Here is a 26,871-nt window from a genome sequence, read left to right as displayed (position 1 = left end):
CTACAGAACTAACACCCTCCTGGGATCACCAACCATCCCAGCAACCCAAGGTGGGCCACTCTGGCCCTCCCGTGGACGAGCCCACCCCGATGCAGCGAGCGCAGGGGGCTCGCCTTCCCTCCCGAGGCTCCAGGCACCATTTGGACGGGGCAGTTCAGTTTTCTCTCCGGGGTTATTACAAAGGGAGAAACTGTGGCTCGAGGCGAAGGGGGCCTGCCCAGGACTCTCGGGCCGAGCAGAGGCCGAGCTCACAGGAGAACACAAGGGCGTCTGTCTCCCACCAAGAGCGCTCATAAACCACGCCCAGAGACGCTCCAGTGTCCTGTTTCAAGCTCCCTTCCATCTCCCGTTCCAAGAATCCCATTTCCCTGGAGCTGCAAGTCGGCGGCCCCCACCTTTGCCAGCCCCAGAGAGCCCTCAGCTCTCGTTCTGTTCCTCGAACCACAAGGCTGGGATGGTGCTCAAACGTCTCTGAGGCGGCTCCAGAGACAATAACCTGCCCGAGCACAAGCCGGACCAGATGCAGATGCAAACGCGGCCGGTTCCAGAACTTCTTTCTTTTAAGAACTTAAGAATTTACACCTCGGCGAAGGCAAAGGACGAGCGGAGAGCTGAAATAGAACTCACCGAAAATTCCACCACGGGCGTGACCGCCTTGGCACCTGGAAGGCTCCGGCGTGCGAGCCCAGGACACACTTATTACCTCCTGGGTCCGCTGCCTGCAGAGGCAGGGGGCGAAGGGCTATCATTCTGGACCTGGGAGTCAGCAACCGGGGTTCAAGTACTGCCTCTTGCATTTTTTTTTTCTTGTCTTTCTTTTAAAATGGTGAACTTAAACAAAAAATTCCATATATAAAGAACAAAAGAAGATGTTTGCATAGGAAACTCTTCAGCTCATTTTCTCTCTTAGTAACAACTCTAAGAGAGAAGGGCAAGAGCTAAGCAGATGGAGTTAAGTGACTAGCCCAGGGTCACACAAATCTCATTTGAAGCCAGGTCCTCCCAACTTACACCTGGCACTCTATCCGCCGTGCTAGCTAGCTGCCCCGATATAACTGTAAGATTATGGGGGGCAGCTGGGTAGCTCAGTGGATTGGGAGTCAGACCTAGAGATGGGAGGTTCTGGGTTCAAATCCGGCCTCAAACACTTCCCAGCTGTGTGACCCTGGGCAAGTCACTTGACCCCCATTGCCCACCCTTACCAATCTTCCACCTATGAGACAATACACCGAAGTACAAGGGTTAAAATAAAAAAAAATAAAAAAAAGAGATTATGTGAAGTCTGGTAGTTTTTATTTAAAAAAACGTATCTTAAGTAGCAGTGCCAATGCCGTCCTACTGTGCTTCTGACACACACTGGCTTGATTTCTGTAAGGTTATCTCGATGTCCCTAAAGATCTCTCTAAGACTGCAGGTTGTAGCCCAATGTCTGTCTCAGGGCAGGGAATCCCCCCCTTGGTGGTCCTTGTGGTCCTTGACCCATCAACTTGGTCTACGAAAGGGCTTCACAAATTGTCACCTACTAGGATGACTAGTTTATTTATTTGGATCAATCCTGTGACTCCATTGGTAGAAGGAATTCCCAGGAAGAGAAGTCCGTCTACCAACATTGGGCTCTACTTGCCCTGTCTTAAGTTACCTGGGGCACCAAGAAGTCAAGGGACTTGTCCAAGATCACACAGCCAGGACGGACTTTGAGACAAATCTTAAGCCTAGGTCTCTATGACCTTTGTGACCATGGAGGGAAATGCCGTGATGTTACACTGCCTTATAATAGTCATTTTGATGATCATATTACACTACAGTATTATTCTGCCCTGGTTATTATATAATTACGGTTATTATAATTATAACTGTTATAAGGTTCACTGATATTCATAAAGTACTCTACCCAGAGAGGATTTCATTAGAGCTTTACGATAAGGAGACTGTAGGATGGAACATGAATCCCATTTCATAGAGAAGGAACTGGACTCAGAGACGTTAATTGACTGGTCGAGGAACAGGTAACTAAGAAGATTAAGAGGCAAGATCTGAACCCAGAACTTCATGATTCCAGCTCAAACACTCTATCCACTGTCTTAAGCTGTCTGTCCAATAATAAAAGCTGCTCTTTCCAAAAAACCAAAGGATTGAAGAAAGAGGCGGCATGAGATGGTAGATAGATGTTGGCCTTGAGATGAAGCTTCCCTATTGATACATAGTGCCCGGAGGATTCTGGGTAAGTCCAGACAATTCTCAAGACTAAAAAGTTGCTGGTCTGTACTGGTAGAAGGAATTTCCTCACCTGGGAGCTCCTGACACTGATAAAATCAGAGCTCACACAAAAATTCATATACAATACAAAAATATAAACTATATCTGTATAGACACATACATATAAAAATGTGTATGTGTGTAGAATAGTTAACATTTATATATATGTATAATATATATCGATATCTCTATAATATATTAACCCCTACAAGTATAGATCAATAGCTTCTTGTGGTTATGTGTATCATCTGTGTTATAGATGTGTGTAATATGTGTACATACATATGTGTTCTTATATATTATACATATGTGTAAATTTTAAAAAATCAGACCTCTGGTTTTCTTAGTGTAGGGAACTCCCAGGTGAGGAAGCTCCCTCTTCCAGGACAGATTGCAGCTACATATGAAGATAGAAATATATATATATATGCCCCATAAACACACAATACATAAGTATATATATACAATATACAAACACAAATATATAATATATTAAAATATATGTATCCACATAGCTCATTTGAGCTTACAAATAATTTGTATGGTAGGTGTTTTTTTTTTAAACCTTACCTTCCGTCTTGGAATCAATACTGTGTATTGGTTCCAAGGCAGAAGAGTGGTAAGGGCTAGGCAATGGGGTGAAGTGACTTGCCCAGGGTCACACAGCTAGAAAGTGTCTGAGGTCAAATTTGAACCTAGGACCTCCCATCTCTAGCCCTGGCTCTCTATCCACTGAGCTACCCAACTGCCCCCTGTATGGTAGGTATTAAAATATTATTATCCCTGTTTTATAGAGCAGAAAACTGAGGCTCTGACGTGGCTTTGCCCAAAATCATCCAGCCAAGGCGAGTCTTTGCAGGCAGGCTGTGGGCCCAGCTAGTGGCTGGCTCAAAGTCCTCAGCTCTTCCCCAGTTCCCTGCCCTCTGCCTCTCAACAGCTGTCTGCTCAGCTCTGGAGCGGGACATCCAAATGTCCAGGTTTCAACAAGAAGCTAAGACGGTATGTTTTGGCTGACGGCGAGCCTAGCGTGCCTTTCTACTTCAAGAAGAAAAAAAATGACAGTTGTAACTCTTCATTAAAAGAGCTAAATGTAGCAACCAAAAGGAAAATAGATACACAAGCAGCAAGTGTATTCTTCCCTAATCAGAACATCAACATTTTCTATCCTCAAAAGAGAGATTCCTTCCTCATCCAAATAGGAGCTTCAATGCCACTCAGCAGGATGTATTGGGTCTATGAGCCCAGCAATTGTTCTTAGAAGTAAGGATTTGCCCCTCTCTCCCCTCCCACCCACCCCTCCACACACACCAAAAAAATCTTTTCTAGATGGGAGTCTATAATTCATCTCAACCACATAAGCTCAGCTTCTACAAATGCAGGGTAATTGTCAGAAATGCCAAGTTATTTCTTTTAGACTTTTTAGAAATGAGAGCTAGTATCCCTGCAAGGAAAAAGACATTTGTAAAATCCAGTCAAACAGAAATTTTCACAGGTTTGTAGACCTCCAAAGTGTTTTTATCATGTTGGATCAGGGCCAAAATCCCAGCTCTGTACCTGGCCCCTGAGGGTGGCACCCAGGCACAGTCTTGTGGAGAAAAAGAATAACTATACTCCCTGATGATCGACATCCTTAAGGTTGGCGATACACCCAGAGTTAGTCAGTCAACAGCTATTTACTAAGCACTTAAATGCATACTAGTTATTGTGCTAAGCTCTCAAGAGCTAACCAGGCCAAAAAAAAAACCCAAACAAAACACAATCCGTGTCCTCAAGGAGCTCACATTCTAATAGGGGAGAAAATGTAAATAATTCAGTGTGTATAAAGTATATATGGAGCAGATTGGAGGGAAGAATTTAGAAGAGGAAGGAGATGAAGAAAACTCCTTACAGAAGGTGGGCTTTGTAATGAATCTTGGAGAAAGTCAAGGAAACTCAGAAACAGATGGGGGCACAACATTCCTGGTACGGGGTACAACCAGGACAAAGGCAAAGACCTAGCAGATAGAATGTTGTGTTTGAAGAACTCTAAGAAAGCCAGTAGAGCTAGAAAGCAGATAATACAAGAGAACAAAGTGCAAGAAGGTAGGGAGTTATGCATAGCTTCAAGGAGAGGATTTCTCTGGTTCTTAAGGTGATAAGGAACTATTAGACCTTCTTGAGGAGAGGGGAGGCACAGTCAGATTTATGCCCTAGAAAAATCACTCTGCCAGCTAAGTAGAAGATGGATTGGAAGAGGGAAAGTCTTGAAGCACTGAGACAAATCAGAAGACTATTAAAGTAACCCATGCGAGAGACGAGGGGGTCCAACACTAGAACTGTGGCTCGATGAGCCCAGAAGGCTCCATTTTCCCAAGGAATCTTTGATAGTAAAATTCCATGACTAAACGTGACTGTTTCTGATTTCAAAAACAGTGTGTTCTGAAAGGTAGGTGTAGATGAAGACAGTTCCAGTCACGTTTGGTTGCTTTAGAAGATTGTGGCCCTGCGTGTATGTGTGTTTTTTTAATTCCATTTTTCACTTGATGACTCTATACTTTTCCTGATAAAGATGCACAATGAGCCTTCCTCGCAGGCTTTTCAATAGGATTAGAGCCCTTTCTGACTCACAAAAAGAATGGACAGCAGGAGAGAGCTGCTCTGTAGTAACTGAGCAGAGTTGGCAGAGAAGGGAGAAAAAGAATGTGGTCAAACAGGATTGTGCAGAATGTAAGTTCCTTGAGGGCATGGATGGTTTCATTTTTTAGACTCCAGGACCTGATCCAGACTTAATGCTTATTATGTGTTTGTTGAGTGCTTATGCAATGTCCTGAGCTGTGATGAGTGAAAAAGACCCGGGGAGGTTGGGGGAAGGCCCCCTCCTCCTCCCCATTGCCCCAGAAAAGAAAGAACATACAAGGGAAAGGCCTCGCTCACTGCTAGAGCCAATACTTCCGTGGTGGACACCAGGAGGCACCATTGTCTTGGTACAGCTAGGTTGCTGTCCATGGTGGTGCTGGAGGAGAAGCCAGAAATGGAGTGACAAATGGCAGCCAGCCCAATTATAAAAACACTCGTATTTTGCAATGACTTTGCACAAATTATAATTCAGTTGGCACCTCAATCCCTTTCAGAAAGAGTTGCATTTATGATTGTCTGGGTAAGCATTAACCAATTCAGATGCACAATGGAATACCTTTGCTTTCCACAACTAAAAAACAACTCTTAAAAAATGTTTATACTCTCATTCTAAAAATTTACGTGTTATAGGGTTATTTTTAATCTCCCCAAAGAACTTCAAGGAGGCTGTTTAATAAAATACATTGGGAATACGTTAGCAAAAGAAGTACAATCTTCCAATTTGGGAAGACGCTGTCCATTCTACCAAATTGAACTAAAAGTCCTGGACTCTTTGAATGGACTATAAACTACCCAGAGTTCTTGTCTCAACTATACCCCTAACCAGCCGGGGGACTCTGAGCAAACATAAGCCCAAACTCCAAGGCAAATCACCTCTCTTTGAGGGTTGTTTTGAGTATGGGCATGAAATAATGTTTGTATAAAGTACTTAGCAGTGTCTAGCATACAATATGTGACTATTGTGTGTCTGTATATATATTGTATGTATATGATATATGTACACACATAATATATATATACACACACACACTTATTCCTTTTCTTTCCCAGGAAACTGAGTCTCACAGTGGATAGGAGTCAGAAAAGTCTGAATTCAAATCCAGCCTGAGACACTTGCTAACTGTGTGACTTTGGACAAGTCACTTATTAACCTTGGTTTGCCTCAATTCCCTCATCTGTAAAATAGGGATAATAATAGCATCTACCTCCTAGTACCTACCTCCCAGGGTTCTTGTGAGACTCAATTGATATATTTGTAAAGCACTTAGCACCTGGCAAGGCACATAGTAGGTGATATAGAAATGTTAGCTACTGATCTTCTTCCCTCTGTGGACTGGTAAAATTTTCGACCTTACTTAGATCTGTTCTTCATTTCCGCTGCCAGAAGCAGGAACTAGGAGCCAGTAGGAAGGTAGTGTTGAGGTACTGGACTAGAGAGAACAAAAAAACCTGGTGATGGAGGAATAGGATTAAAAAACTGCCTCATTATTTATTAAACAGGTGGCCATTGGCAAATCGCCACATCCCTGGGCCTCGGTTTCTTCATGTATAAGACAGGGGAAGTGGGCTAGATAATATGTAAGAACCTTCCCAGTTCTTTCTCCAATAATATGAAATAAGATAGAAGTAGGATTGGGAAAAACAGGCTGCCAGGAGAAGGGGAAGAGTTGCAATTTTAGGTATTTGTAAGCTAAAATTTTTAAGAAGTTCTTCATAGCAAAAGTCTAGTGGGATGGTGAAAATGTGCAGTAGTCTGGAAATGAGATAAACATCAGACTTGTTGATCTATGAGGTAAGATCAGTCAGAAATGTATTTAGGAATTAATTGCAGGATATCGAGTCATAAAACGAGAGGGAGGGAGGAAGAGAGATAGAGACAGACAGAGGGAGGGAGAGAGGGACACACACAGAGAGGAACCAAGAGACAGAGACAGAAAGAGAGGGAGAGAGACAAGGAAAAAGAGACAGTGACTGAGAAAGAGAGACAGACAGGGAGGGAGAGAGGGAGGGAGAGACAGACAAACATAGAGGGAGGGGGAGAGAGGGAGAGAGACACAGAGAGGGAGCAAGAGAGAGAGGGAAAGACAGACAGACAGATAGAGGGAGAGAGAAAGAGAGAGACAAGGAAAGAGGGAGAGAGAGATTAAGGGAGTGAGAGGGAGAGAGAGATAAAGAGATTGAGAGGGAGAAAGGGAGGGGAGAGAGAGAGAGAGACAGACAGAGGGAGAGAAAAACAGAGAGAGACACAGAAAGAGGAAGAGAGAGAGAGAGAGAGAGAGAGAGAGAGAGAGAGAGAGAGAGAGAGAGAGAGAGANAGAGAGAGAGAGAGAGAGAGAGAGAGAGAGAGAGAGAGAGAGAGAGAAATCATAAAGTCCCCGAAGTTAAATGGCACCCCTATGATTACAAAGTGAGCCAAGATTAGAATCCAGGTCTCCTGCCTCCCAGACTTTGTCCTGAACTTGCTAGGCCATGCAGCCCTTTAGGATTTTGCTCTGGTTTTTAACCCTTAGCCATCATCACAATAGAAACAAGCAAGCTGAATATACAACCAAAGAGACAGGCAGCTGGTAATGGCTTCTCTAGGAGATGAACCATGTGGGCTTCCTGCAGCAGAAGGTTTCAGATGAGATCTGCTGTATAACAAGGTTCTATCCAAAATGAATTGTCTTGGAACAGGGCTCAAATGAGGCCCGCATTAGAGCCAGCCAATATCGTTGCAAACAGGCCGTGTTCTAACCAGGTTCTGGGATCACGGGATATTCTGTTTGTTAATGTAGGAAGGAGGGCGAGACTGGTGAGGCAGCAAAAGGCAAGAATTCTCTGTTGGGTTACATACGATGCATTTGGATGCCAGTGATTTCAACGTGTCTAGGGAACTGTCAGTCTGGCAAAGATGACTATTTTTAAAGGAAATAGGGGCAGCTGGGTAGCTCAGTGGATTGAGAGTCAGGCCTAGAGACAGGAGGTCCTAGGTTCAAACCCGGCCTCAGCCACTTCCCAGCTGTGTGACCCTGGGCAAGTCACTTGACTCCCATTGCCCACCCTTACCACTCTTCCACCTATGAGACAATACACCGAAGTACAAGGGTTTAAAACAAAATTTAAAAAAAAAAAAAGGAAATAGTATTGACTGAGGGTGAGGGAGGAAGAGAAAGAAATGTCTTGAAGTCACATTATGTGGCACGAGGTGTTCCGAGAGTTAAAAATGCAGTTAGCCTTTGGGGGTAGCCTGAATTTCCTCAGAAATAATCCGATTCTACAGACTATTTGGAAAGCCTCACGCTACATCGGTGAGTTCAATTCAAGAGTTTAATTCAAATCAACCGGCTCTTCCTGCCCCCGCCTCTCACCCCACTGAACTAGATACTTTTTAGTGGTATATAATAAAAAACACTAGATTAAATAAGAGTGACTAATCGTGGTCCCAGAGAGGAGACATGGGGGGCTCTGGGTGCAGGTAGTGGCCAGGGAAGTTCTGTTCTCAAGGGGATCTCGTGAAACAGCACATCTCCCGTGGAACATTCCGGCGCGGATGCCAAGCACTCCGTTCCCAGGACATCGCTGTGTCGCTCGAGGTGGACACATGGGCAGCGTCCGTGTTTGTGCTGCAGGGACGGCAGCCACCCCCGAGGACCTGCATGGCTTAGTGCCAGCCCGGGAGGCAGGTCAGATGCTGGGATGCTGGGAGGGAGGTCAGAGTTTACCCCATTCTTAAGTCACAGATGATAAAAAAATGGAGGTTTTTTACATGATTGTGGGCAGGATTCGTTGGTCGGTTTCACCTACATGGTTTTCCTTTTCCTACACGAGGGTTGTATAAGGGGTGACGTCATATTGGGAAATGAATCGCTGTGAGGAACAGGAGTCAGCAAAGAAGCACAAATGGAAACACAATTCTTTTTTATGCAACACTTTAAACCTGCTTAACAATGGAATAAGAGCATAATGGGGTCGCTAGATGGTACAGTGGCTACAGTGCTAGGCCTGAAGTCAGGAAAATCCACCTTTCAGACACTTACTAGCTATGAGACCCTGGGCAAGTCACTTAATCCTGCCAGCCTCAGTTTCCTCATCTGTAAAATGAGTCGGAGAAGGAAACGGCAAACCACTCCAGTATATTTGCCAAGAAAACCCCAAACAGCTAGGTGGTGCAGTGAATAGAAGGCCAGGCCTGGAGTTGAGAGAACCTGGGTTCAAATCTGGCCCCAGGCACTTCCTACCTGGGTGACCCTGGGCAAGTCATTTATCTAGTCTTTGCCCTTCTGTCTTAAGAGTTGTTACTAAGATAGAAAGTCAGGGTTTAAAAAAAAAAGAAAAAGAAAACTCTAAATGGGGTCACAAAGAGTCAGACATGTCTAAACATCAACAAATGTGTCAAGCACTGTACTAAAGACTGGGAATACAAATTTAAAAAAAATTTTTTTAATACTCAGTGCCTTTGGGGGCAGCTGGGTAGCTCGGCGGAGTGAGAGTTCAAATCTGGTCTCAGACACTTCCCAGCTGTGTGACCCTGGGCAAGTCACTTGACCTCCATGGCCCACCCTTACCCCTCTTCCACCTAGGAGCCAATACACCGAAGTTTAGGGTTTAGAAAAAAATTTAAAAAATACTCGATGCCTTTGCAATGACTATCCCCTGCCTGGAGTGCACTCCGCCTCTTAGCATCCCTTCTGTCTTTCCCAACTCAGCTCAAGTACTACCATCTACGTATCTTTCCTGATTTCTCCTATGCCTGGCGCCCTTTACCTTAAAGATTAGTCCAGATTTCTTCTGTATATCTCTTATAAAAACATGTGTGTGTGTAGGTTATATTTTCCCAATAAAAGGTAAACTTCCTGAGCAGGGAACGACTTTCTTTCTGTCTTTGTATCTGCAGCGGGCAGTTGCCGGCACACAGCCTAATAAATGCTCATTGACTGATTTTGTAAGTTGTACTTCACTTGCCTTCCTCATCTCCTTATTTATGTTCTCAGGCTCTTCTGGAATTTTCCTCGAAACTTCAGTAGTGGAATACACACACATATGACATATATGGCGTAAGAACATTTCCCTAAATAGCTGGAGGCACTCTCTGGCGTTGGGAAATTGAAGACAAACTTTCATTTCTCAAAAGAGCATTTTCATTTTTCTTTGCTGCGGGCACGATGCTAAACGCCGAGGATCCAGAGAGGGGCAGAAGACAACGTCTGCCACAGTCTCATGAGAGAAATTAAGCCAAGTGAATGCACTGGTCCGAGCACTCACTGAACATCACTTTGGAGTTTTAAAAATATTTCTTATTTCTTGCTTATTTAGGGGATTCGATGGAGAGCTACTAAATTAACTTCGTTAACTTTATGTAAAGGACAAACGAGATGTTCCAAGCAAAGTTCTTTACAAGCCTAACAGTGCTATAAGACTACAAACTTTTATTATACAAGCCATTGACTATGTGTGAAGACCTGCTTCTTGTCCTAGCCAGCCACTAACCACCTCTGTATGACCTTGGGCAGGGAACTATGGTTTTCTGAGCAACTATGAAAATAGAAGAGTTTGACTAGATCAGGAGCTCTTATTTTTTTTTTCAAACCCTTAACTTCTGTGTATTGACCTATAGGTGGAAGAGTGGTCAGGGTGGGCAATGGGGGTCAAGTGACTTGCCCAGGGTCACACAGCTGGGAAGTGGCTGAGGTCGGATTTGAACCTAGGACCTCCTGTCTCTAGGCCTGACTCTCACTCCACTGAGCTACCCAGCTGCCCCCGGTAAGAACCACTTTTGACCAAGAAGTGGCATCAAAAGCCTCATCGATGTCTGTGTGGCTGGAAAGAAAGTGGGCCAGACCTAGTCAAGAGTACGAGTCCACAGCGGGCTTGTCCGAGATTTTACTGACCCGGAAGAGGAGGTCCAGGGGGCGGCGACGTGCCCTGGCCGTGAGTGGCCAAGAGTCTAAACTGCGATCCAAACCCAGGTGGTTCTGACTCCACAACCAGAGTTCTTCCCATTAAAGCGGCCAACGACGGAAAAGACCGGCTTGAAGAGAGCACTAAACAGACAGGCTTGTGTACTTTCGCTTCCTGGAAATTTTTTTTAGCCAATTATTTTACAATCCAAAGAACTGAGAATGTTTAAGAGGATGAAGTCTGGCTTGGGGAAAGGAGCGGCCTCGTCCCACTAAGCCAAGAGGTAGAGGCCGAGAGGCGACGGGGAGCCGTCAGGAAAGCAGAGCTGCCTAGAAATGCCACTAGCCCCGGGAGCCGGGCCGGGGAGGGAGCCGGGCCGGGGAGGGAGCCGGGCCGGGGAGGGAGCCGGGCCGGGGAGGGAGCCGGGCCGGGGAGGGAGCCTGCCTCCTCCCGAGAGGCTGCCCAGCAGAGGCCGCAGGGATGACCAGCTGAAAACACCGGCTCAAGGCTCGAGAGCCGGGGCGGCTGGAGGGCACCCTTGATAGAGTGCCGGGCCTGAAGTCAGGAACACTTATTTTCTTCGGTTCAAATCTGGCTTAATAGCTGCGTGGCCCTGATCAAGTCCCTTAACCCCGCTGGCCTCAGTTTCCTCGTCTATAAAATGAGCCGGAGGGGGAAATGGCCAACCCCTCCGGGGTCTTTGCCAAGAAACCTCCGGATGGGGTCACGAAGGATCAAACCCACTGAAGTGACTGAAGGATGACCAAAAGCTTCCGAAGCCCATTCCAACTCTGGAAGTGATTCTGATTCTCCTCTCATAAGCACACACACACACACACACACGCACGTACGCACGCACACGCGCACGCACGCGCACGCACGCGCACGCACACAAAGAAGGCGGGACTCCAGAGCAGAAGGCCAGCCCCAGCACCCACCCCTTGGTGTCCGAGGGCCAGTGGGTCAGCCTCTGCGGGCCTCGGATTCCTCCTAAGTAAAAGGAGGGGGACTCGATGGCTCTAAAGTCCGGTCCTTCGCCAGCCGGCCTCCATCGGGGGTCCCAGGACGACCAGCTCACGGGTACGGCTGAGAACACAGATGCCTGGAAGGCAAGTGACTCCTCCAGGGTCACCGGGCAGGAGCCCACAAGGAAGAGGAGAAGGAGAGAAGGCTCGCCTGTAGGAAAGGGCTGCGCTCCAAAGGCCTTTTGTAAATCCCTTGGTCGGAGCTCGGAGGTCTTTTCCCGCAGAAACCACGCTACAAAGGGCACGAGGTTCCCAGGCCAGCCCACACAGCCGTCCTTAACCCATAAGGTCCCCCTAGAAGGACCATCTCAGCCGTCCCTCGCACCCAGGCACATCACTCGGGCAGCAGAGCCTCCCACTGGGGCTGCTCATGAAACCATCATTAGAATGGAAAGAACATGAAAGCTGGGGTCAGAAGAACTGGGGTTCAAGAGTCCATTCTGATGCTGCTTTAAATTCTACCTCTTGGGGGGGGGGGCAGCTGGGTAGCTCACTGGAGTGAGAGTCAGGCCTAGAGGCAGGATGTCCTGGGTTCAAATCCGGCCTCAGATACTTCCCAGCTGTGTGACCCTGGGCAAGTCACTTGACCCCCATTGTCCACCCTTACCACTCTTCCACCAAAGAGCCAGTACACAGTATTGACTCCAAGACGGAAGGTGAGGGTTTTAATTTAAAAAAAAATCCTACGTCTTGGACCCAGAAAATGACTTTCCTACTCTGAGCTTGATTTCATAGTGCTAGAGTGCTGAACCAGGAGTCAGAAAGACCTGGGTTCAAATCTGGCCTCAGGCACTTCCTAGCCGTGTGACCCTGGGCAAGTCACTTCATTCAGCTGGTCTCAGTTTCCTTAAATCTATCCAATGAGCTGGAGAAGGAAATGGCAAACCGGCTCCTGTATCTTTACCAAGAAAAGCCCCCAAAAAGTAGGACGGACCGGAAAGGACTCCAACACAGCCACCACCAAGAAAACGAGAGGTTGGGGGGCCACCGCAGACCTCCCTCCTCCTAGCCCCCAGGAGATGGAGAATAAATAATTGCAGGAACAGTTATGGGGCATTTCTTTCAGCATCTACATCTGCATAAGAGAAGGCACCTCCCTAGATCAAGGCTTCTCCAAGTCCTGAATTGGGAGACAAAGAACAAATCCTCCTTCCTGCTCCACCCCCAACCCTCTCCCAAAGCCTCCAGAGCCGCCAATAAACATTTATGAAGTGGCTGCTCAGGTGCAAATCCCTGGGACATCCTAAACACAACCAGGGATTGGGATGACTGGGGGAGTGGGCGGGTGCCCAAGGGGGATCCAGGGAATACCGAAGGGGAAACGGGAATGTCAGCATCCTTCCCAAGGGTGGCAGGAGGAGGTCTGGCAGGACTATTCCGTCTTCAGCCAAAGAGGTCAAAGTGGGAGAGCAACAAACAGAGGCAAACTGGAACAGGTCTGCCGTGGTGTCGGTAGGTCTGAGGTGCTAGAGAAGTAAATGGAAGGGCCCTTAGAAAGATAACGCCAGAGGGGCAGCTGGGTAATATGGCCCAGTGGATAGAGCACCACACCTGGAGTCAGGAGGAGCGGGGTTCAAATCTTGCCTTAGACACTTCCTAGCTGTGTGACCTTGAGCGAGTCACTTAACCTCGATTGTTTAACCCTTACTGTTTGGGGTTTTTTTTTTTCTTCCTTGGAACCAATGCTTAGCATCAATTCTAAGGCAGAAGATAAGGGTTTGGGTTTTTTTTTTAAAGGATAATAATGCCAAAAAAGTAGACTAGATCCCCCCCCTCCTTGTGTAGAAGGAATCTATACTGAAGTAAACACAACTGGGACATACTCTAAGATTCATTTCTGTCAAGACATCTCAGAGGAACAACACTGACACGCTGTGTCTCCCTCGGCCTGGGAGCTTTTGCAGCCCCAGCATTCAGCAGTGCCGCGCATAGTAGGTGTTTAACATATATTTACCATTTGAAAAAACAATTAGCCTTGCAGAGATACTTTCTCAGTCTTTCTTAAGGGCTGCCAACAACTAGATTGGGAAAATGTCTATTCTGCTCATATTTTTAAACTTCAAAGCTTTTTTTTTTAAACCCTCACCTTCTGTCATAGAAACAATACTGTGTACTGGTTCTGGGGCAGAAGAGCCGTAAGGGCCAGACAGTGGGGGTTAAGTGATCTGTCCAGGGTCACACAGCTAGCAAGTGTCAGAGGCCGCATTTGAACCCAGGACCTTCAGTCTCCGGGCCTGGCTCTCCATCCGCTGGCCACTTAGCTGCCCCCAACTTCAAAGCTTTTATTCATTTTATTTTATTTTTTAAACCTTTACCTTCCATCTTGAAGTCAATACTGTGTATTGGTTCCAAGGCAGAAGAACAGTAAGGATAGGCCATGGGGGTTCAGTGACTTGCCCAGGGTCACACAGCTGGGAAGTGTCTGAGGCCAGATTTGAACCCAGGACCTCCCCTCTCTAGGCCTGGCTCTCCATCCACTGAGCTACCCAGCTGCCCCTTACTTCAAAGCTTTTAAAAAAAGATTTAAAATTCTAATGACTTCCATTTTAGAAATCTGCTTTGCAACCTTTAAAACAATTTACATAGGGTTAGCTCAGTGGATGGAGAGCCAGGCCCTAGGTTCAAATCTGGCTTCAGCCCTGTCCTAGCTGGGTGACCCTGGACAAGTCACTTAACCCCCACTGTCTAGCCCTTACAGCTCTTCTGTCCTGGAACCAGTACACAGTATTGATTCTAAGGAGAAAGGGAAGGGTTTTTTTAAATAAAAATAAAAATAAAAGTAAAAAAAAAAAACCCAATGTACATAAAGGCCAGTTCCTCAGATCCGGCCCCTTTCAGTTCTCAAAAAGAGCTGATCTCCCCATAAAATGCCTGAGGGTTACCATCGGAGCCTTTATGGGTCTCATAAGAATGTCCAGATCCCCGGTGACAAACCAAGGCAAACCCCGGAAGGCAGCGGCTCAGAAGCCCGAGGAGAAAGCAGAATAAATGCTGGAGAACCAGATGCCCGAGAGCAGAAAAGGAAGCCGGCCTGCAGCGGTCCATCCCTGGGCACGGCCCAGCCGAAGAAGGTGGTCTGCCAGGCCTGGCCCTTCGAGAAGCCCCGCCATATTCTTTGTGAACAAGATCTGTCCTTCTGTTCCTGGATTACCCACGACTTTAAGAACTGGCCGGGAATCTAAGGCAAGCTTATTCGCTGGTCTTTGGCATTCTGGAAATAAAAAGCAAAACGAGGACACAGTCCTCCAGGCTCTGTAGTACTGACACTAGGAAGTACAGTGGTTAGAGCACTGGTCTGCAGCCAGGAAAGCCTGACTTCAAATCTGACCTCAAATATTTCCTAGCGAGCTAGGTGACCCTGGACAAGTCACTGAAGCTGCCTGACTCGGTTTCCTCACCTGTAAAATGGAGATAATAAAAGTATCTACCTCCTAAAGTTGATGTGAGGATCCAATGAGATATTTGTAAAGCAATCAGTACAGTACGTGGCACAAACAAGGTTTGCTCCCTCCCCTCCCCTTCCTTTCCCCATGATCGTTCCCTGAGAGCAGAGCATCAGTCCCTTCCGAGGCTTCTTTCACAACCCCAGATTGCAATTCATGTAGTGATCTGAACCCCTGGAAGGCAGGCAATCTCTTCCTGCTCTTCTTGGCATCGATGCTTTTCTCTTGGCCAATTTTGTACTATCCTTTCTAGGCCAAGGATCCTGTTGCTCGTGGGAGGCAATCTTTTTCTAGTCAGATGGTGTGCATCTCATATGTGGGGCAGCTAAGTGGCCCAGTGGAAAAAGGAAGACCCGAGTTCAAATCTGACCCCCCATACTTAACAGCTATGTGACCCTGAGCAAGCTGAAGGGTCCTTCTCATGCCTCCCCCCATCCCACCCAAACCAATATACAGCGCTCCCCCGCCCAGTTCAGAGGAGGAGCATGGGACACCGTGACTGGTTCATGTGTCTGTTTGTTCCTTTCTGATTATTCTCTTACCACCTTCTGCTGCCCAAAGGCAGGACAGAACTGTTCTCAGAAAGGAGTTTGCCAGCTCCAACCCAACCCAACCAGCTTGCTCTGTTCTATAGTCTTCAAATTAAAAAAAAAAAATTCCAAATATGAGCAAATACTACCATCTGCTTTAACCTTTGGTGACACCTCCTTATCCGTCCAGTGATTCCCTTCTATCTACCAAAATTGAACAAACTCCTTTGTTTGGCATTCAATGCCCTCCGCAATCTGGTTCCAGCCTACCTATGTCATAATGCACTGTCCTCCTCTGCCCCACCTCCAAGCTACCTTTTGTACTTGAAGAGAACCAAAATGACATCACTGGTGATGGCTTTTGACTTGAGCATAAACTGGACTGAAACCAAGAAAGACATCAGCCTCACTCTTTCTTCTAGGGGCATCAAAGTCCAGTGGCAAAAGTCGGGACAGCTGGTGATAGCCCAGGATGCAGTGGTTGACCTTGGTTTCTTCACTGTCTAACTCTAACCCTACCATAGCACCTGCTTCTGCCATCTCCATGACCACTGGAACAAACTGTTCTCATACACTCCTTCTGCTGAGGGACGTCTTCACATGGTGGGGTAGACGTCCCCTCCACTCACTGATGGGTTGGAGGCTTGTGGTTATGTTGATTTGGCTTAGCCCATTGGATGAGACAGTTTCCTAGAGTGAAGCCACTAAGCACGCTACAGCTTCCTGGAGTAACAGTGAGGGCTGAGGGACAGGCAGACACCAAAGGAGGATGAGCAGCCTTGAAAAGAGCTTGGGAGGGGGGGGGGCAGCTGGGTAGCTCAGTGCATTGAGAATCAGGCCTAGAGACGGGAAGTCCTAGGTTCAAATCTGACCTCAGGCACTTCCCAGCTATGTGACCCTGGGCAAGTCACTTGACCCCCATTGCCTTAAAAAAAAAAAAAAAGAAAAAAAAAGAAAAGAAAAGAAAAGGAAAGGAAAAGAGCTTGGGAAGCCCTCACAGCACCGGTGCCATTTTCCCCAGAATAATACACCCTCCGAATACTTTGGCCTGAAAGCAAATACAATATTCTCCCTTGAGATCTTCTGGCTTTTTCCACAGCTCAAACCTCTACCTCGATCACTATTTTGGAATTAATTAATCTAAAGATCCCATTATTAATACCGTCACGGTGGCTATTTTCTTTGAATTGGGCTGTGATAGATGGTTCAGAGTGTACTTTTTTTTTCTAATAAATTAACCACATAAGGAATTATTTTTATCCTTCATGTCAAAGGAGAAAGAGCACTGACTCTTCAAATCAGATCCTACCCCAAGCCCCTACTTAGTATCTGTGAGATCTTAGACAAGTCATTTAACTTCCCTGAGATTATAAGCCTCCGCTTCCTCAACTGTGAGATGAAGGGATTGAAGAAGACACTCCATTCTAGCTCCGAGGACATGATTCTATGCTCCTGATTTTTTTACTCCTGCCTCAGCTTTATAAACATTGGAATAATTAATTTTTTAAGCCTTATACTATGTATTGGTTCCAAGGTAGAAGGGCAGTAAAAGCTAGGTAATGGGAGTTAAGTGACTTGTCCAGGGTCACACAGCTAGGAAGTATCTGAGATCAAATTTGAACCTAGAATCTCTGGTCTCTAGGCCTGATGCTCTACCCACTGAGCCAACTAGTTACCCCCATAATTTTTTAGATTCTAATTTCTCCTTTCTTGACTAGCCTCTTCTTCAATTGTCACCCGATGGTTATCTTCTCCCTAAATTACGAGTTCTTAACCTGGAATCCATGAATTTTTAAAAATAGTTTGATAACTTTACTTCGACATGACTTTTTCCCTTTGTATTCCTGTGAATTTTTACTTTATGCATTTATTTTTGTTTTCATTTTGTTCCGAGTATAATATCATTGATGAACAATGTGTGCCTATCTGTGCCAAAAGACCGTTTTATGAATTTAAAAAGATGACTCTGGCAAGGAGTCCCCAGGTTTCAGACCGCCGGAGGGGCCCAAGACACAAAAAGGTAAAGAACTTTTGCCTTATGGGAGGCCTTTGTAACTTCCTGATTTTTATCAAGGACATCCATCACCTCCCTTCCAACCCCCGCCCAGGTTCACCACATGGAGTCGTCTTTGGCTTTCCCGTGTCTCTCCCTATCGGCGATTAACTGCCAAGGCTCATGGATTCTACCTGTACGCTCTCTCTCCGGTCTGTGCCCTTCTCTCTACTCACACAGCTGACTTATCACGTCTTCCCCGGCCACCCCAACAGCAGCCTCCTCCAGTGTCCCAGCCTCCCGCCTCTTCCAACTCTCAATGATCCTCGTCTCTGCTGTCGAACCGAAAGCACAGGTCTGACTTGGTCACTCTTCCACCTCAAGAAGCTTCAATTGCTCCCTCTTGTCTCCAAGGGAGGCTAGAAACTTTTCTGTTTGGCACGTAATCGATCAATAATTTACCAGTTCATTTGCCAATCAATTAATTTAACTTATTTAAAAATTAACCAATCCATTTATTAAATGTATCCATCAACAATCTGTCTCCAACCCATCTTTCTAGGTCCATGATTCAGTTGAGTCCCTCTCATCCACTGTACATTTCAATCAAAATGGCGTGCGTACGTGCTGCTCCCTATCCACGCCTCTGTGCCTTCCCTCACACAGAAGCTTGGAATGTTCTCTCTTGTCTCCTCTGATTCTTGGAATCTCTGAGCTCTATTTTCAAGGCTTAGCTCAAGTACCCCCTCTTACTGGAAGCTTTTCCTGATCTCCTCCCACCACCACCCCCACCTTTTAAAGGCCAGTTTTCTTTATATTTGTATTTGTATTTGCTTTTCTGCAATAATGCTGTTCCTTGAACCCCCAAAAAGGTAGGTGGCATGGAGGACAAATACTGGTTGTATTTTTGGTTTTGTATCTCCAGGACCTAGCATGGTGCCTGGTATACAGTAGGGACCTAATGCGTGCCTGTTACCAAGTTGTATTGAGTCAAGTCATCGAAGGACAATGCCACACTCTCGTCTCTTTCTCCCTGAATCAAATTACAGATCCGTACCAAACCAGAAGAAGGAAAAGGGATTAAAGTTCAAGGAACAATCCCACCCCTTAACCATACCCTCACCTAAAAGATGGCTGAAGTACAACAACAACCCCAATTTCTCCAGCGATGCGGGGAGGGATTCTCCCGGCAGGCCATTCCATGTAAAAGTCCCACATAAAACCCAGTTATATTTGGAGTGAAGTGGAACCAATGATATATTTAGACTTTTAAAAAACAGTTAAAGTAAGAGAATTTTCCCCTAAGTAGTTTGTTTATACAAGGCCGAGAGAAAAGGCTTTCCTTGGCTACAAAAAAAACATCTGCACACTCGACCTCAAAGGTGGGGTCTCCTGGGCCACAGAAATCCTCCATAAACAGCAGCTTTGGAAGAATTTCTACCAGGGTTCCTGTCTGTCAAATGCTTCAGGTGTTGGCCCAGATTTCCTTCAGCGTGGACTATCCTACAAAAAACCCACTCACGGGAAACCCAAGTGGAACTCAGACCAGCCACCACAACACACTCCACCTGTGGTCCCTCCACCAACACGGATCCCTGCCCGTCCATCCCGACCCAACCTTTGCCTCTTTTGATCAGAGGCTCCCAGGCTGGCTCCCCCCAATGCTGGGGCCTCCCTCGAGTTCTCCTGACAGCTCGTGGGGACCAGCGAAGTCTGGGTGCGTCTGCCCGCCACGCATTTCATTTTTCGTGACGCCTTTCCTTCGGGGCCTGCCTTTTCCTGCGCCTTATCTTTTTAACGCTGATATTCCCACAGACGAGAAGAGGGCTTTGAAAGTTAGAAGTTGCATTTATGATGGATTTAAAAGGCAAAGGAGGCCCCACATAACAGAGATTCTCAGTTTCCTGTACAATGCTCTTTTGTTTCTACTGTACTTGGAAACATTCCTTTTATTTGGTAAATTCAGAATGAAAAATTTTAAAACAAATAATACTAATATTCCCCTGACGCTGTATGTCTGTGGGCCACAGACTACTCAGAGGAGGGCAGAAAGCATCCTTCTGCCACTGGCATGGTGGGCCTGGGAGGGCTCAGTGATACCAAAAGGCCAGAGATATCGGCTGTCCTTGACTTTAAAATGTTGATTAGACTGGTTCGAGAAAGAGACTCTGGCATTTACAAGCTGCTTATATACTCTTCCACGTCACTAAGGACTGTTTGCCAGCCACCACGTTAGGTACCAGCACAGAAATATCAAAATTTGAGTCTTTGCCTTCAAGGGACTCATTCAGTGCTTCAGGAGGGGGGATAATAGAGGCTAATTCTAGGATCATAAATTTGGAGCTAGGAGACAGACCTTGGAAGCCACGGGGGTCACAGGATTATAGATTCAGAGCCCCTCTGCTCCAGCCCTTTCATATTACGAATGAGGAAACTGAGGCAAGGAAGATTAAATAATTTGCCCAAGGTTACAGAGGTATTAAGCAACAGTATACTAAAAATGCCAGAAGGATCTGAAAATATATATATAATATTAAGAAAGGGAGTGAGTACTAAATATTAGGAGGACCAGGAAATTCCTCATTTGTTTCTTTTTTTTTTTTAATTCCTAACTTCTGTGTATTGGCTTCTAGGTGGAAGAGTGTTAAGGGTGGGTAATGGGGGTCAAGTGACTTGCCCAGGGTCACCCAGCTGGGAAGTGTCTGAGGCTGGATTTGAACCCAGGACCTTCCGTCTCTAGGCCTGGCTCTCCATCCACTGAGCTACCCAGCTGCCCCCTCTTTTGTTTCTCATCAGATCCTTAAAGCCCCGTGAAGGAGTGTGTCATGACACACTCGACAATTTTTCTAGAGATGGAAACTGAGGTTCTGAAATGTTATGACTGGTGCGAGTCAAATGGTTTGTGCAAACCCAAGTCTCAGCTCCCTCCAAGGACAACAGCCTGCCCTCTCTTAATCCGAGTAATCTTGGGAATAACTAATGTCGACATGGTAGCTAGTCTGCATTAATGAAATGAGGCCTCGGGAAACTCTCGAAACAAAAATGTGCATTTCCAGAGTGACAACCAATAGCAATAGTGACTACAGTTACGAACTGTACAGCGGCAGCAATAGTTAAAGCACTAAATCATGAACTATTTTACTAAGAGCTGAACCGTTCCTTGCCCACTTCACTGCAGCATGCAGTCTACGAGTTCCCACTCTACCGAGTTCAAAGCACAGGAGGCAAAATGAGACAGAACTCAGAGCCTGCCTCGGGACGTTTACCATCTACTGTTTCTTTAAGCCTGGCAAAGCATCAGTTCCACAACAACCCAGTAAGAGCGAGGAGCTACTATTATTGCCATTCTACAGAGGAGTAAGTGACTTACCCAGGGTCACACAGAGCTCGTAGACAACTGGGGAAAGACTCAAACGCAGATCTTTCTGACTCTATCCAAGTCCGACATTCTTGTCATCATCGAGCCATTTCAGTCACGTCCAACGCTTTGCGACCCCATTTCGGTTTTCTTGGCAAAGATACTGACGTGATTTGCCATTTTCTTTTCCAGTTTGTAAAATAAATGAAACTAAGGCAAAGAGGTGACTTGCCCAAGGTCACATAGCTAAAAAATGGTTGTGACCAGATTTGAATTCAGGTCTTCCTGACTTCAGGAGGAGTTCTCTGTCTACGGCACCACCTAACTAGCCCAGCCATGGCTTAGGAAGACTTAGATAAAGAAAACAAAAGAACTAGGCTGCAAATCAAGAGACCCGCGTTCTCGTTCTGCCTCTTCCAGGACCCCGGCTATCCTCGAGATCACCTCTGTGTGGATGAACTTCAGAGATGCGGGGGCAGCCCTCGTCTCTCTCCGGACCGCCAGTTCCCCATCTCCAGCAGCCTTACTGGACACCTCCCACAACAGGCCTCCCAGACATCTTAAACTCAACAGGATTTTCTTTACCTGAAAACTCTTCCTTCGTCCTAACTTCCAGTTACCCAGCAGAGGACCACATCCTCTCAGTCATCCAAACTGGAAACCTGGAGACCATCCTCGGCTCCTGTTTCTGTCTCTCCTGCTGGCTGTCCCCGTTTCTGTCCCCATTTCTCTGCCTGTGTCCGGTTCGGTTTCAGTTTCTTTCTCGGTCTCCCTGTCTGCCTGTCCCTCTATGGATGGTCACCTTCTGAACATCTCTTGCACCTTCTGTCCTCTGGCCCTGTCATCACCATGGAACAAGTCCCTCATCACCTGTCACCTGGACTATGTCTCACTAGCCTGTTCGCTGCTCTCTCTGCCTCTCTTCTCCCCACTCTAGACCGTACTTTACAGATTGTTCTTTTAAGTCTGCATTTCATCTCCCGTCTCTGGGAGTTTTCATTGGCTCCCCTCCATGAGTGGTGGCTACCCCGGACCTGGACTCCTCTCCGTCTTCATCCTGGGTTCCTGCTTCTAGCTAGAACCAGCTACACTCCCACCTTGTGTAAGACACTTTTCCCCATCCTCCTGGATGTGAGGTAGTGCTCTAAGCTCCTCCGGGGCCAAGAATGTTTTCTTTTTGTCACTATATCCCCAGCACCCAGCACATAGTAGGTGCTTAGTAAATGCTCCGTGGCCGATTGATCCATGCCCTTATTCAAACCACTGACAGAAACAGTCCTTTGCAAGGGATGCAGTAGGGTAGGAGGTTCTCCTCTACCCCACCAGAAATCCTAACAAAGCTCAGAGAAGGGACGTGGCTGAGAAATCACTTCAAACGGAGGTAGAGATTGCCCAGATTAAGGTCTCAAAATGGGCATGAAGGGGCTGACCTATTGGCTGGTGACCATGGCTATGGCCAACATAGAGCCACATTTAGAGGCAACTAAGTGGCATGGGGGCAGACTACCTCGGTCACTTAATAACTCTGTCGGTCCAAATCTCATCATCTGTAAAGTGGGTACGTATCTCAAAGGGTTGTTATAATGGCACTTTAATGTGTTGGTTAAATGCTAGTTTCATGTAGGTTTTTTTAAAGCAGATGAATGATAAGATGGCAGTGATATATGTTTCTGAAGGACTAATCCAAAGGATAGAGAGAAGCTGACCAGGAGATAAGTTAGTTAAGGGAGGCAGCCTGGTTAGTTGATAAATATCTACAAGTAAGCCAGGAAGGGTTGGGTTCCAATTCGGCCTTTTTTCCCATTACTTATTCTTTAATAAGTATTGGGAAATAAATATTTCCCAATACTTATTACTTTTCCCATTATTTTTCCCCATTACTTATTAGCTGTGTGGCCTGGGGCAAAGCAGACCTCTCTGACCCTCAATTTTCCCATCTACAAAATGGGAATGCTCATAGATTTCTTAGGATGCTCAAATGAGATCATATATGAGACCGTGCTTTGTAAACGTGGACGTGCTACTTAAATGCCAGTTATCTCCCAGTGGGACCCAAGCTCTTGGAGCCCAGGATCTCTTGTTTTCATCTTTGGCTAGGTGAGCCTCTGGCACATACAGTAAGAAACAGGGCATTATTGAGCTGAATGACCACAAGGACACAGGCCTAGGTTGATGGCAGAGAGAATGGAGAAAAGAGAATGGAGAAATGGAGACTCTCTAAGTAAGAATGGAAAGGTCCTCCCCATCCCCCAAATAAAAATCAACAAAAGAAAAACCCCTAACGCTTAGTAGGAGCTGAATGTAGGAGAGATGAGGGTGGTGGGAAGAGGCTAAGAAGTCAAGGGAAATGGGACTGTTCAGAGGGCCATTAACAAAAACAGGGAAGTTAAGAGGAAGGTCAATTAGGGAGGGAAGGTGATGACGTTCAGTTTGGGACGGACTCAGTTTAAAGTCATGGGATGATGGTAGCAAACGTTTAGCAATGAAAGGCCCCTTAGAGGCCGATGAGTCCAACCCTCTAGTTTTACAGAAAAAAGACACTGAGGCAGAAAGAGGTTAAGTAATGGCAGGAGTTTAACACATCTGGTGGGGAGTCCAATTCCAGTGCTCTCACCACCGTACCACAACAATGGTCCACCCCAAGAATGGTTCTCCAAGTTTCAAATTGACAGAAGTACTTTTGAGTATGAACACATCAAGAGCCTTACTAAGGGCACTGCCCAACGGGGTGCAGGGGAAGGACTCCTGGGTGGAAAGCCTGCCCCAGCTACCTGTGACAGCCCCTCTGAGTCAGTTTACTCTGAGCAGAGGTGGGGATAGAGACAAAGGTCCTTTTCACCTTTAAATTCATGAACCTAAGTTTCAGAAACAAACTAACCCTAAAGAAAAGTGGGTTCCTTTGTGGGTGTCCCACTGTCCCACCCAGATTTCAAGGACTTTTTTTTTAAGTGATTTTTCTTTTAAAAGAAAAGCAACAACCAAGAGTCATTTATCTACCTTTGGTTACTCAGAAGGACAAAAAATAAGAGTTTTGTCCAGGACCAAAGAAGAATCTGAACCCAGGACTGATGGATGTCAGTCACCTGCCTATCAGGTTACAATGCAGAGAGATGTGACCACGCCTCCTGCCCCTTCTTTTCTCCCTCTCAACCACCCCAGAGATCAGAAAACCAATCATTTGAGGTGAGAAAGGAGCCTTGGAAGCAATGGTTTACCTGAATAGGAAACCGGGGCAAAGAAGCTAAGGACTTGCCCAGGATCACACAGAATCTGGTGTCTTGGGCAGGAGCTGAACTCAGGTCTCCCTAAATCCTGCCTTCCTCACCTAAGTGCCATAAAAACAGAGAAGGTTGGAAGGGGAGGGCAGTGCTTCCCTCCTCCTCCTCCTGCAGGACAAGAGCCAACTTCTTGGGAAAAGGCAGTAAAATTGCAGTGATGGACAAACCGACAGCAAAGACAGCCAACTGAGCACTGAGAACACTTAGCCTGGTCCAAAGTAGTCGCTTTCTAAAGAAAGGCTCCTTCAGCTGAATTCCCGCAGCAGTATTCCAAGTTCCCAGAAGCTCGGTGCCTCCCTCCCCCACCTGAAAAGTCCCGATGAAACTGAGGGCCCAGAACCCACCCCGAAGGAGGCCGGGGCTGGCCCGGGCGTGAGCCCCATCAGCAGAGAGCCTCCAGGTTGGCGAAGCCCCAGAGCCCAGGACTCCCCGGCCAGCTCAGGAACACAAAGAATCCTCCTCCCCCTCCCGGGGTCGGAGCCATTTGCCGAGGTGGCTTTGGGCCCCGGACCCGAGCAGGAAGGGCTGCAGGGCCAAGCCCCCGGCTCCTCTCCCCACTTCGCACCCAGGCCCCAGCTTGGGCAATTTGCTTAATCACCTCTTTAAATACCAATGATGAGGAGCCAGACAATGTAAGCCCATTAAGGGCCGGAGAGCGTCCGGACCCTTCACTTTCAATAAGAAAAGCCCTGCAAACAAAAGCCCCCCCAACCCCCAAACGCCAAGTTCCTCCGCTCGGAGCCCCGCGCCGGGGAGCCACCGCCGCCGGGCCGCGGCTGCCATTGTTCGCGCCCCGGGAGCCTGGCTGAAGTTTGTAAAGGCTCCAGAAAGCCCACAAGGGTGGGCTCAGGCAAGGCGGGGTGTTCGGTCCCCCTCCGGGAGAAGGAATAAAGTGTGTGCCCAGGCCCGGGCAGGTGAGGGGCGGCCGCGGGGCGGGGCGGGCCGGCCCGGGCTGCAGGGGCTCCTCTGGCCGCAGACTGGAGCGGCCCCTCGGAGAGCTGGGCTTCCCCCGAGGTGAGGGGAACAGCCATGAGCAGCCCCCCTGGCCACACTTGGGCCAACTCCCGAGACTCGCAGCCTCGGCCACCCTCGGCTCGGGGCGCCAGGTCCCCCAAAGTGGCCAGTGGCCTGGCTTCAACCACAGGCGCAGGCAGCCCGAGCTGCTGAGCCCTCAGCGCGGCAGCCTCGGCAGCAGCGGCAGCGGGGCCCGAGGAGAGAGCCTGCAGCCCAGAGCCCGACCCCCTGCTTGGCCCAGCGCCGAGCCGAGGAACTCTGCAAACTAGTTGTGAGGAAGACCTCGGGAGGGATCCGCCCCCCCACCCCGACCCCGGGCCCCTCTCCCGCAGTGATGGGGAGCGCGCACAAACCGCCCTCCCCTCTCCCCCACCGCGGGGCCCCACTGCAGCCGCTTACCGTGCGGGCGCCGCCGGGGGACAGGGGTCCGTTGGGGAGGTAGGGGCTGCTCAGGTCTGGGATCATCAGGAAGGGATAGCCGGGGTAAGGAGGTCCCTTAAAGAAGGCGCCATCCTGGGGCCTCCTCACTGAAGGGGGGCAAGAAGGGAGAGCCCCAGTGAGGCAGGGCCAGTGGTGGGCCAAGGGGAGCGGGGCAGGGGACGCAGACACTCGAACCCCAGCCAAAGGAAGAAGGGAAAGGGACGAGGGCAGGGGCTGGGCCAGGCCAGGCAGGTTAAGCGAAGGAGAGGGGAGCGGGGCAGCCCAGAGAGCGGGGCGGGGAGGGGGCCGGCCAGGGTCAAGGGGCCCAGTGGACAGGGGGGCAGGAGAGGGAGAAGGTGCGGAGAGAGGGGGCCCCGGGAAGGATTCTCTACGGGCGCCCAGGAGTCGAGGGAGCAGGGGCCGGCCGAGGGGCCACATACCTTCGGCGAAGTATTCCCGCGGCTTCTGGAAAGGGTCCCGGGGGGGCTGCGGGCGCCGCTCCGCCTGCGGAGACACAAAGGCGGGTAAAGGGTGAGAGAGTGCGCGGCCGGGGGCTGGGGGATCGGACAGGGGGTGCAGGGAGGCAGATCAGGGACACGGGGAGCGGGGAGGCGGGCCTGCTCTACCTCGGAGTCCGAGCTACTGCTCTGGTTCTCCGACTCGTTGACCAGCGAGGACTTGACCTCGTCCAAGTCCCGCTGGGCCGAGGCGCTGTCGCTGCTCGGCTCCTGCTCCTCGCTGCCCTCGTCCTGAAAGGTGATGAGCTCGTCGTTGGCCCCTAGGTCATCCCCGCCGCCAGCCCCCCCGCTGCTGCCGCCGCTGCCGCCTCCGCCGCCGCCTCCTCCTCCGGCTCCGGCTCCCGCTCCGCCGCCGCTGCCCCCGCCGCCGCCGCCGCCGCCGCCGAGCTGGGGCATGGTGGGGCCGGCCGGGTGGCCGGGGCTGCGCCGCGCCTCTCCGCTGGACTCCGGGCTCCGGTGCGCCTGCCCTGACCCCGGGCCCCCAGCGCCGCCCCCGCGGGCTTGGCCGCCCCGCGCCGCTGCGCTCCCCGCCCGCTGGGC

The 26,871-nt window shown here is 48.4% G+C and overlaps 1 protein-coding gene across 1 annotated transcript in view; it reads right to left on the bottom strand.

The window, feature by feature from the left end:
* Positions 1 to 26,727, bottom strand: part of TCF7L1 (transcription factor 7 like 1) — a 200,112-nt gene extending 173,385 nt beyond the window's left edge. The window contains exons 1-4 of the mRNA XM_044659306.1: positions 26,697 to 26,727; positions 26,440 to 26,657; positions 26,254 to 26,317; positions 25,793 to 25,920 (exon numbers count right to left, since the gene is read on the bottom strand). Of these exons, the coding sequence (XP_044515241.1) occupies positions 25,793 to 25,920; positions 26,254 to 26,317; positions 26,440 to 26,657; positions 26,697 to 26,727 (441 nt within the window). The remainder of the gene's footprint in view (positions 1 to 25,792; positions 25,921 to 26,253; positions 26,318 to 26,439; positions 26,658 to 26,696) is intronic.
* Positions 26,728 to 26,871: the final 144 nt, after the last annotated feature.

The sequence above is a fragment of the Gracilinanus agilis genome, chromosome 2, assembly GCF_016433145.1.
Source record: "Gracilinanus agilis isolate LMUSP501 chromosome 2, AgileGrace, whole genome shotgun sequence".
In the NCBI taxonomy this organism is placed as follows: domain Eukaryota; kingdom Metazoa; phylum Chordata; class Mammalia; order Didelphimorphia; family Didelphidae; genus Gracilinanus; species Gracilinanus agilis.
This window is presented reverse-complemented; position numbering and strand designations above follow the sequence as displayed.